The following is a 12816-nucleotide window of genomic DNA, read 5'->3' as shown; positions in this document are numbered from 1 at the left end:
TGAAGATGCGAGTTGCCAAGCGACAGCCCAGAACTCTTAATGATTTAGAGATGATCTGCAAAGAGGAGTGGACCAAAATTCCTCCTGACGTGTGCAAACCTCATCATCAACTACAGAAGACGTCTGACCGCTGTGCTTGCCAACAAGGGTTTTGCCACCAAGTATTAGGTCTTGTTTGCCAGAGGGATTAAATACTTATTTCCCTCTGCAGAATGCAAATAAATTCATATACTTTCCACAATGTGATTTTCCGGATTTAATTTGTGATGTGCTATCTCTCACTGTTACCAATAACCTACCCTTCAATTATGGGCTGCTCATGTCTTTGTCAGTGGGCAAACTTACAAAATCAGCAAGGGATCAAATACTTATTTCCCCCACTGTATATATATATATATATACAGAGTAACAGCTCCTGATGACTCCTGTTGAGCGAAACACATGATTGGTACGCCAATTGAGCGAAACTAAGTGTTTGTGTCAAGCTGAAAATGAATGAACTGAGCTGAATACGAGTATTTGAGAACAAGATAAAAGACACTGAAGTTGGCTTGGAATAAGCAGAGATATATATGAGTAATAATAAAGATTTTGAGTGGTATTAAGAGTTGGAACCAGTGGATGTGAAGAGCCTTGTTGGATTTTCCATTGTGAATTGGGGCAGCTTTGAAACGCTGCTGGAAGATCAAAAGTTTTGGATATCATTAGGTGCTCTCACGTGAGACTGTGGCAGATTGGTATCATTTCTGCTCCCTGGTTCCATCTCTTGGACCTGTGTTTTTGATTTTATGGATAATGAATGTATGAGTGAGTATGAATGATTATTATGTAGTTTTATATGATATTTGTGATGTGTATTTGTAGAAACATAAAATATTGTGTTTATATTTTTGAAAATAAAGATTTTGTCAACTATATATAATAATGATATTCTTCTGAATTTTAAATAATGAACCCTGGGAGAATTTAGCCTGTGAGTTTCCTATTTATATGAATTGTTGTAATGCATTTGATATCTTAATCTAAATCCACCAATTTTCATGTGAACTAGCAGTTCGCTGTTCCTGACTTCACTGCTTTATCATAACTGAAATCTTCTTAAGACAGGTCCTACTTGATTCAAAACTTATAAGAACACCGTCCACTGAATCCTATCATTCAAACCTGCCAGTTCCAACAATCGCATACGATTGTGAAGAGTTCAGAAAGGGAGCTATTTTGTCAAGACAGCGTTTTTGTCTGTAAACATTCTTTCTGTTTGTACAGAATAATGACTGGACATATTTCGTAATAAAATGTCAATATTGCTTTGTCCTTTACATTTTTAAAGTTGTTTTCTTAATGTTCTCTCTTCCACACGCCAGTGACACTTTAATTGGTGCACCTAATCATAATAGTCATGTGGCTATGAGCTGCACCATAGGTCATACTACTAGTTATGAAAATGTATATATAAAGGCTATGTTATGTACCTTTGAAGGCACATGAATAGGTTGGACTAAGATTAGGTGCTGTGACTATTTCTTCTTTCTGTTGTTGCTGTTATTTAGATAAGGGTTTTGCCCATGAAGAGTTGCTCCTCATTCATGTCCTTTAAATGTGCTCTTCTACATTTAAGGGTTTAAAAATTCCCCATAAAATAAAGATGAAGCTGAGAATTCATGTTCTTCAGTATTTGATCTGTGCCAACTGTATTCCAAATTGGACTAACTCCAGTAAAGGATATGGTTTCCTTGTCCTCCTAGATTTAAAAAATGGATCTCAAGTTACCTCTGGAAATCCTTATTGCAAAGTAGATTCAAGTTTTAGACATTGATGTATAAATGTTTTTGTCTAAACGGTACAAAAATTGGGAAAAATTGCTTCCTACATTGCCTCTCCTATCTCTAGAAGTCACCAAGCAATGACAATGATAAATTCCTTTTTTGATATCTGTCTCTTGTTTTCCAGGACTGCATCAGCCTAGGTTGTGGTGAGCCAAGCAGGAGCCAGTACCATTCTTTCGTCCTGTACCACAGTAATAGCCCTCGCTGGGGAGAAATCATTAAGTTGCCTATCCCTATTGACAGATTTCGAGGCTGCCACCTCCGCTTTGAGTTCAGGCACTGCTCAAGTGAGTACATTTAATAGAACATATGCTCATTGTTCAAGGACTACCTACGTCCTTCACGTTATCCACAAATGACATGACAAAGTATCTTAAATTCAGTCCCGTTTGATGAATTAGCCTGCCACAAAAATATTTTATTTTGCATTGGGTCAGTTATTCTATCATTTTTTTAAACATTTTTAATTTAAAATTTTATAAAATATGTAAACAGCAGGTTATGCTATCAGCATTTTCATTACATAGTGTAAGACATACAAATTAAACAAAATGTAACCAAAATGATCATTCCATCAACCAGTAATTTTTCCACAAATGAAATACTAAGGAGAAGAAAATAAGAAACTCACCAAATGCCCAGGCCAAGCTCCAATATTGATTAGGTAGATTTCTCATTGAAATGTTGCAGGGCTGTAAAGTTTCTAGATGCTATAAATGTATGCTTCATAGAGCAGTTGATCCAGAAATTGAACAGAGGGGAAAGGACTTAGGATCTAGTCCTTACTGGTTTGATTGCCCTGTGATCGCTATTGCCCAGCTGCCCCACAGATCCTGCATAGTTGTCATCACTAGAAGGAAAGTGCTAAAAATGTTGACTTCTGTAGCACTTGATTTTATATCTGTCTTTTCTATATATATGATCAAACTATATCAGGTTTCAAGTTTATTATGCCTTACTAACCTGCCAGTTGGGCAGCTTACAATTTCATGATAAAATTATTAGTGAATATAAGACTGTGAGGGAAGGGGGGAAGAACTCCAATATTTAAGAAAAAGGAGGGGTGGAGAAACACTAGGGATGCTCTTTAAGTATTCGGAGAAGAGAGGAACAATTATTTGTAAATATTCAAATACCTAGGCAAACACATCGTGAAATAGAAATGTTTTAAGTTCTTTCTTGAAAGCAACTAGAGAGTCTACATTGTTGAAAGAGTTAGGTAGGGAATTCCAAAGGCGTGGGCCCTGAACAGAAAATATTGTAGCATGACACTTATTATAACTCGATATGATAAGTAAATTCTGGTTTTGAGAGTGGAGTGAACACGGTGGGAGATAGGGTAGCAGTAGACAATCAATGATAAATAGGTTCATTGGAAGCTAATGTTTTAAAAACCAGTAGGAGTATTTTATATGTAATGTGATAAGTAACAGGGAGCTAATGGGAAATCTGTAAAAGTGGTGTTATGTGGTCAAATGTTTTAGCGTTATGTGAATGGTTGTGGTCTGTACCAGTTGTAATCGACATAGGTCTTTAGTTCTAAAGCCTTTGTATAATGAATTACAATAATTGATTTGTGATATGACGAGGGAATGGATCAGCACATTTAGTGCTGAAGATGGTAAAAGAGATTGAACAGATCGAATAAGACGGAACCTAAACAAACCTAAACCCTCCCTTCTCCTCAAGGTGACATGAAGTATACACTGTTCGATAATGTAATAGCCAACTGTGGACTTGGTGTGCGATACCATTCCAAATTGGCTCCCATACATATTAAAATTTCATCCAGCCCTTGGGATTATGACCATGTGCCCTGATTTCCTCCATTGGGTTAAATTTGGTATATCCCCCCCTTTTCTCCAATTTTGCAAAATTGCTTTCTTGACCAATTGCCATGCTTTCATGAGCAACATTTTTTGGCCTGAACTCATGTGGTTTACAAATAGGTATATGGATGACAGCACTAAACCTGAATTATGCCTTTTGAAAGCAATTTTAGCTAAAATGAGAGGTACAGTTAATTCCCCTGAAGCAGGAATCTGCAAAACAAGAAGCCCTTGTGGGGAAATGTTCCACTGGCTTAAATAAGTTTAAAAACCAGGAGAGTGGGGAACAAAAGATGGCTCTTCACAAAGAATTTTCGATTTGGAAAGCAAAATGTCCTAAATCTCAGAATTTTAACAGGAAAGAACAAGTCACTGAGTTTATATAATTAAATCTCAGCTGCCAAGGAGGATCTACAAAGACGACCTCTCCACGATTGATTTCTATCACAGGTTTCACAACTAGTCTTGAAAAAAGACAACAACACAAAACAACTCCTCATAGGAGAAAAAAAACTGTTGTTGCCAAAAAAAATGGACACACTCACTAATACACAAAGTACCAATTCTCTTCTCAAATAATATCCATCAGAAGCCAGGAAGCCTAGAACATTCAATAATATAGTTAAATATACTGTGCACAGTAAAAATGTATTACTTAGCTGCAGAAGAAACTCTTGTATTCATAAGCATGCCACACTAGCTTCCCTCAGATGTATTCTCAAAAACAGTCCATCAACTGTGACACACAATAACAAATCCTCGATAAAGGTTCCCCTTGTTTCGAAATAGGAATCGGGAAACCAAACTTCCTCCTTGACATCAAGATAGTGACGGTGGATATATAAGATGCTCACAAAAAGGAACCTCTCAATCTCTATGTATAAATAATAGTGTGAGGGTCCTCAAAAAGTCTGACTATATCAAGTTATTATTATAAGAGGAAAAAGCCTCAAGAAGCTCAAAAGCAACTTGAGCAGGAATGCTTCGTCATCGGCTTTGAAACGGCATAAAAAACCTCCTAATACAGTCCACCTGTTATTCAATGTTATGGAAAGGTACTGTGCTAACAGTATCATTCTAGAACTCTATCCACAACAAAAATCTAACAGGCTACTTAGCTTCGAGTCGATCTACCTTGCTCTCAGCTCTTCACTCCTCGCTCTTCACGCTCCTCTCAATTCAACTGACAGACCGTAACCAACGGTGGCCAGCGTTTCATCGCTTGCATCAGGGTTCACCGGTCATATTCTGAATAGAGAGAGAGCCTCGTGTGTTTTTTCTCACTAGGAATTTATTAGGAGGTTTTTTTATGCCGTTTCAAAGCCGATTATGAAGCAGTCCTGCTCAAGTTGCTTTTAGCAACCTTTTGAGCTTCTTGAGGCTTTTTCCTCCTATAACAATAACTTGATATAGTCAGACTTTTTGAGGACCCTCACACTATTATTTATACATATTGACTTAATAATATAGGGGGCTCTATCCTATTTTTTTGAATTAGCTTATACCTCTCAATCTCTGACATCATCCACCAGCAGAATTTAAAGAAACACCACCTCTATAGAAAGCCTCCCATTCCATAGGGCCATTCATCCATTTGGTGTTTCAGTTTGCAATTTAAAAAATCCATCTTTGCTCAAGTTGATGTAAACTCTGTGCGATATCTCCTCTCCGTCCAGTGTCTCTAATCTGATTGATAGCCATACATTGCAATTGATTAAAAGTATGTTGGCATTCCTGACAGTGCATAACTAATGGCATGGCAGTTTTACCAGTTGAGATACAATGTTTATGTACAATCAGTCTTGTTTTCAGAATCCGCTTAATTTGTCCAATATACTTTAATCCACAAGGACAAATAATCATATATATCACCGCCTTGGAAATACAGGAAGTTGAACATCTTATCTAAATGCAAATCTGACTATTATTATCCCAAAACTGAGTGGCTTCTTGCGTAACTACACAGATCACACATTTTCACACTTGCGATGTCCAAGATTCACAATATCTTTCTGTGTCCATATATCAGAGTGGCATAACAAATCTGACAAATTAGTACTTTGGGAATACGATATTGTGCATTGAATTTTACTGAATGTCTCATGAGCGGACAGAACCGTCAGTGTCTCTTAATAACTTTGGCTACTTTAGATGATAAATTTGTACATCTCAACACACAGTGCCCAACCAGTCAACCAGGGGTGCATAAGCTCACCCCCTCCTAACAGAGACAGATGGAACACTTTTAACCTAATGACAGAGGAGAGCCTTGACAAAATCCTAAAAGAACTTCGACCAACTACCTGCTACCTTGATCCCTGCCCATCAAAGACAGTGCAGCAGGCAAGTATGGGCCTTATAGAAGGCACCACAAAAATTGTGAACACCTCTCTCTCTAATGGGCAACAACCAACAGCATTAAAAAGGGCAGTGGTTCGCCCTCTGCTGAAGAAAAACAACCTTGACCAGGACAAACTTGAAAGTTACAGGCCAGTATCCAACATCCCATTTCTAGGGAAACTCATAGAACAAACAGTCTGTGTTCAACTTAATGAATGGCTAGAAAAGAGTAACTGGCTAGATCCATGTCAGTCTGGATTCAGACCTGGTTATGGAACAGAAACGGCCCTCGTATCCCTGCTAGATGATCTTCACAGAAACTGAGACAAGGGATTTGCCTCAATGTTAGTACTGCTAGATTTCACAGCAGCTTTTGACACTGTGGATCATGATATCTTGCTAGCACGACTGACAGAAACAGATATCAATGGAACAGTACTTGCCTGGTTCAGATCCTATCTATCAGACAGGCGACAATCCATAATGAATGGCAGCAAATCATCACCACCATGGACACTGACCTGCGGGGTACCACAAGGATTTATACTGTCACCTATTCTGTTCAATATCTACCTCAAGCCACTAGCTGAGCTGATTCGGTCAATGGACACTCAGTTCTACATCTATGCGGATGATGTGCAGCTACTCATACCCACTGAACCTGACTTACATACAGCCTTAAATAAAATGATCACTTGTCTAACATCAATTCAAGAATGGGCTAAACACAACAAACTTTGCCTGAACCCAAGTAAAACCGAGCTTCTCTGGGTCCCTCATACAAATGGATACATACCTGACATCAAAATCCCTTTTGGGAAGAATGAACTCCTCCTCAAATCACAAGTCAGGAACCTTGGAATACAAATCCAAGCAACCTTCAAGAGCTGCTTCTAATATTTGCGACAGCTACGCTGCCTCTCTCCTTACATTGAGAAGGTAAATCTTATCCCAGTTGTGCATGCCATGGTAACATCAAGACTGGATTACTGCCATGCACTATACAATGGTCTGACTACAAAGGGCCTGCACCAGCTCCAGTTGATTCAGAATGCAGCAGCAAAACTCACAGAAGGTTGCAAGCGACATGACCACATCACACCATTTTTGCAAAAACTTCATTGGCTACCAGTACAATACAGAGCTAAATTTAAAACTCTATGTCTGATCTTTAAGGCCCTGAAAGGAAATGGCCCCGAGTATCTGAAGAATAGGATGATCCTCCACACACCGCCAAGGACTTTCACTAACAACACCCTCTCCAAAAGACATTACACGATGTGATACCCGCAAGCGAGCCTTCTCCAGTGTAGCCCCCACACTCTGGAATACATTGCCTGAAAGGCTCCGCTTAACTCAAGACTACCTCTTCTTCAGGAAGCAGGTGAAAGCTTGGCTCTTCAACCAAGCCTTTATTGGAAGAAGTAATTAACTTGTTAGTCTCACTCACACACAAAGGATTGACTCGGGCTGCACATACTGTAGCGGGACATGTTTATCCACTCCTACCCTAGCTGAGATAATATTTAACCATTTCTCTGACCTCACGTGTAACTTTCTTCAAATCAATCACCTTACTTTCTAATTCTTCCTACTTTCTTACTCATCTATATGTTATAACTTTGCCTTAACCTTCACTACCAATTATAATGTTCTAGTACATATTATGTTGTCATTGCAAGTAGTATACCATACGATACTTTGTATTGTTGTTCAAATATATTTACTGCTCTAATTGCCTACTGCTCATGTTTGATCTACCCTTACTGTACACCGCCTTGAGTGAATTCCTTCAAAAAGGCGGTAAATAAATCCTATAAATAAATAATATAGCATCTTGTGATGACTGTTAACTTTGTCTTGCTACAAGAATTCACAGTGGTTTAGCAAAGCCTGATTGTAGGCTTATTTTATAATTTTTTTACAATATCCCCTATCTAATAACTTGGTCTTCAGTTGTTCTTAAACTTCTTTATATTTTGCAGAAGTATCACAAATACATCTATATGCTATCATAGGCCACTAAGGTGTTGCAATCTATAGGTTTGGAATAAATTTTGGATTCCAAATAGCCTTCTCTCATAGTGATTTTTACATCCAAAAAATATATCTCTGTATGGTGAACAGTATATTGAAATGTAATAGTAGGGTGGCATCCATTAATATAAGAACATAAGCGTTGCCATACTGAGACAGACCGAAGGTCCATCAAGCCAAGTATTCTGTTTCCAACAGCGGCCAATCTAGATTATAAGTATCTGGCAAAATCCCCAAACAGTACAATATATTTTATGCATTAAGATCCCTAACAAACTGGTGGAGTGTTTCAAATGTGTCTAGCCAGGTGACAAAAATGTGATCTATAAAATGGCACCAAAACATCACATGTTTAACCAGACCCATGTTGTAAATAGTGCCATTTTCCGATTTTGCCATAAAAAGATTGGAAACAGAAGGGGCAAAGGATGCCCCCATTACTATCCCAGACAACTATAAGTAAATTTCCCCTTAAATAGGAAATAATTATTTTGTAAAGCTAAAGTAGTTCATTGAAGAATAAATTCGGTAGGACCAGTGACTGGTTGAGGATGTTGATCAAGAGCAGTTTGTATTACATCTATGGCTTCAAGTTGAGGTATTGTTATTTATAATGATTGTACATCCAGGGTGACCAGCACTGCATTAGTAGGAATAACCTGAAGTTTTTGTATCTTATTAAGAAAATGAATTGTATCCTTAATATAAGAAGGGAATGGTTGGTATCAAAGAAGCAAGAAAACAAATCCACATATTTAAAGAACACTCAAGGAGAGAATCGTGAGCAGAGACTATGGGACATCCTGGGGGGTGGTCCAAAGCTTTATAGATCTTAATAGGTAGATAAAAAATAGGTATTTTAGCTTCTATGATCTAGAAACTGATCCATTGTAATAAGTCATCAGTTGGATCTTTGATAGCTATTGATATGTCTTATCAGATAACTGACGCATAGCCTGTGCAGTGTAGTCATTCTTATTGAGTAAAATGACCGTTCCTCCCTTACCTTCACGCTGGATAATGATGTCAGGATTATCTTGCAGTGACTGCAGAGCTTGTTTTTCATCAAAAGACATGTTATAGGGGTATATGTACATTCTTGTTCAAAAGTAGACACATCCCGTAAGACCAACCTACAAAAAGTCTCTATGGCTGGGTCTAAAGGTCCTGGGGGGGACACAGCCAAAAAAGCACGACTGAATGGTTGAATTTGAAAATTTAATTAAGTCCTCAAATTTAGCCAAATCCACACGCATTTGAAATGGATCATGATATGTAGGTATAATCGTCAACCCCTTGGCTAATACAGAGGGTCTTTTACAAAGCCTCGCTAGCATTGTTAGCTCACAGTAAAAAATCAGCTGGCAGTAACCAGTGAGCAAAACCGCTAGCACGCTTTGTAAAAGACCCCCCCCCCCCACACACACAGTTAATTATAATGGAGTAAGGTTCACCTGAGAGAAATTAATCACAGGGATTCGTCCCTCTGCAGTCGTCTAGTTTGTGGTTTGGTTTGAGTGCTTATATTGCCCCGTCTCCCTCGGTTCTTCCAAGATCCTCTGCATGCACCTTGCACGACACCGGTCTCTTACCCAACTCATCTTCATCACTTCATGAACTTGATGATAAGTCAAATTGTGCTGCCTTCTGAGATTCCTATTTAGAAATCAATCACAGGGATTCAACTCTCTGCCGTCGTGTGGTTTAGTTTGATTTCCCTATATTGCCCTCTCTCCCTCGTTTCTTCCAAGATCCTCTGCCTCTGCATGCACCTTGGATAACCCTGGTCTTTTACTGAACTCATCTTCACCACTTGAATGTGTCAAATTGTGACATCTTCTGAGATTCTGATTGAGAAACCAGTAATCTCATCCCAAGTATATACATAACCATCTGAGTAGTCTTTCTTGACACAACCTCAATAATGTCTTACGTTTAACTGTACACAGATCTCTTTTGTGTGGCCAACAATAGCAGGTTTGCAGCACAGAGAACATTCCAGAAGTACATAAGTACATAAGAAGTATTGACATACTGGGAAAGACCAAAGGTCCATTTGTATCCCACATTTTTCCACCAATTTGCAGGCTCAATGTGGCTTACATTTGCTGTAATGGCAGTTGCCATTTCCGGTTAGCAGAATTACACATGGTGTTACGTTAAGGTGCATACATATATGGTAACATACACGGTACATAGCATATATGGATCTAATCATGGTATATATATATATATATATATATATATATATATATATATATATATATATATATATATATATATATATCTATATATGAGGTGTAAACATGCATAGTAAAGAAGAATATATGAGGTATAGCATGAAGGTTACGTTGGTTGAGCATACATTTGGTCTATTTGACATAAGGTTTAAAATGGTAGTGCATGATCATTAATGGTAAGAGGTTAATCAGTCTTGTAATGAGATTTCGGTTTAGTATAGATCGTACATAGCGTTATTATTCAGAATTTAAGATGTATGTTTATGGTATGCCTTCTTGAAGAGATCTGTTTTTAGTAGTCTTCGGAAGATGTTTAGGTCTTGCGTTGCTTTTATGGCTTTTGATAGTGCATTCCATAGTTGCGTGCAGATGTATGAGAAACTGGTCGCGTATATGGATTTATATTTTAGCCCTTTACAGGTAGGGTAGTGGAGATTGAGGAATGTGCGTGATCATATTTTTGCATTCCTAATAGGTAAGTCTATAAGGTCTGACATGTAGTTCGGGGCTTCCCCGTAAACGATTTTGTGGACCAGGGTGTAAACCTTGAACGTAATTCGTTCTTTTAATGGGAGCCAGTGTAGTTTCTCTCTTAGGGGTTTGGCGCTTTCGTATTTCGCTTTCCCAAATTTAACCCTACTCTCTGTTTTCTATCTTTTAACCAGTTTTTAATCCACAATAGAACACTACCTCCTATCCCATGACTCTCCAATTTCCTCTGGAGTCTTTCATGAGGTACTTTTGTCAAACGCCTTCTGAAAATCTAGGTACACAATATCAGCCGGCTCACCTTTAGCCACATGTTTGTTCACCCCTTCAAAGAAATGTGGTAGATTGGTGAGGCAAGATTTCCCTTCACTAAATCCATGTTGATTTTGTCTCATTAATCCATGCTTTTGAATTTGCTCTGTAATTTTGTTCTTAGTAATAGTCTCTACCATTTTGCCCGGCACAGACGTCAGACTCACCAGTCTATAATTTCCCGGATCTCCTCTGGAACCTTTTAAAATCGGCGTTACATTGGCCACCCTCCAATCTTCCAGTACCACGCTCAATTTTAAGGATAAATTACTTATTACTAACAATAGCACTGCAAGCTCATTTTTCAGTTCTATCAGTACTCTGGGATGAATACCCATCTGGTCCTTGAGATTTGCTACTCTTCAGTTTGTAGAACTGCCCCATTACATTCTCCAGGTTTACAGAGAATTCATTCAGTTTCTCCGACTCGTCAGCTTTGAATACCATTTCTGGCACCGGTATCCCACCCAAATCTTTTACTCCTCGGTCATCTAGCAGTCCAACCGATTCTTTTGCCGGCTTCCTGCTTTTAATATACCTAAAAAAAAATTTACTATGTATTTTGCCTCCAATGCAATATTTTTTCAAAGTCCCTCTTAGCCTTCCTTATCAGCGCTTTGCATTTGACTTGACATTCCTTATGCTGTTTCTGATTATTTTCAGTCAGTTCCTTCTTCCATTTTCTGAAGGATTTTCTTTTAGCTCTAATAGCTTCCTTCACCTAACTTTTCAACCACGCTGGCTGTCATTTGGTCTTCCGTCCTCCTTTTTTAATACGCGGAATATATTTGACCTGGGCTTCCAGGATGTAAATTTTTGACCCTCGCAGTCGCTCCTCTAAGTTTTTTTTTCACCGTTCTTCTCATTTTATCATAATCTCCTTTTTAAAAGTTAAACGCTAACTTATTTGATTTCCTATGTATACTTATTTCAAAGCTAATATCAAATCAGATCATATTATGATCACTGTTATCAAGCGGCCCCAGCACCATTACCTCCTGCACCAGATCATGCGCTCCACTAAGGACTAGTTCTAGAATTTTTCCTTCTCTCATCGGCTCCTGTACCAGCTGCTCCATAAAGCTGTCCTTGATTTCATCAAGGAGTTTTACCTTACTAGCATGTCCCGATGTTACATTTACCCAGTCAATATCGGGGTAATTGAAATCACCCATTATTATCGTGTTGCCCAGTTTTTAATCCCTAATTTCCTTTAACATTTCTGCATCCGTCTGTTCATCCTGGCCAGGCGGATGGTAGTGCACTCCTATCACTATCCTTTTCCCCTTTACACATAGAATTTCAATCCACAGTGATTCCAAGAAGTGTTTAGTTTCCTGCAGAATTTTCAATCTATTTGATTCAAGGCTCTCGTTAATATACAATTCGATCCACCCAGCTATCTATAGGCCTAATGATCAAATCACCAACTACAACAACTGTCCTAACTTTTCCCTCCCGGGCAGCACTTGGAGACATATCCTCGGTGTGAGAGGATATTGCATTCCCTGGTTGGCAGGTCCTAGCTACAGAAGTACTTCCTACTTCACCAGGGTGATGCTCTCCTTCTAGGTTAGTTCAAACTTCTTCTACTAACCTATAAATGTATTCACTCTGCTGCTCCCCAGTATCTCTCCACACTCGTCCTTCCCTACACCCCTTCCCGTGCACTCCGCTCCATGGATAAATCCTTCTTATCTGTTCCCTTCTCCACTACTGCCAACTCCAGACTTCGCGCCTTCT

At 38.6% G+C, this 12816-nt stretch overlaps 1 protein-coding gene across 1 annotated transcript in view; it reads left to right on the top strand.

Moving 5' to 3' along the window:
* The window catches only part of DOCK3 (dedicator of cytokinesis 3), an 873576-nt gene that overhangs the window by 267148 nt on the left and 593612 nt on the right, over positions 1-12816 (top strand). The window contains exon 16 of the mRNA XM_030206787.1: positions 1951-2113. Within this exon, the coding sequence (XP_030062647.1) occupies positions 1951-2113 (163 nt within the window). The remainder of the gene's footprint in view (positions 1-1950; positions 2114-12816) is intronic.

Source organism: Microcaecilia unicolor, chromosome 6, assembly GCF_901765095.1.
Source record: "Microcaecilia unicolor chromosome 6, aMicUni1.1, whole genome shotgun sequence".
Classification (NCBI taxonomy): domain Eukaryota; kingdom Metazoa; phylum Chordata; class Amphibia; order Gymnophiona; family Siphonopidae; genus Microcaecilia; species Microcaecilia unicolor.
This window is presented reverse-complemented; position numbering and strand designations above follow the sequence as displayed.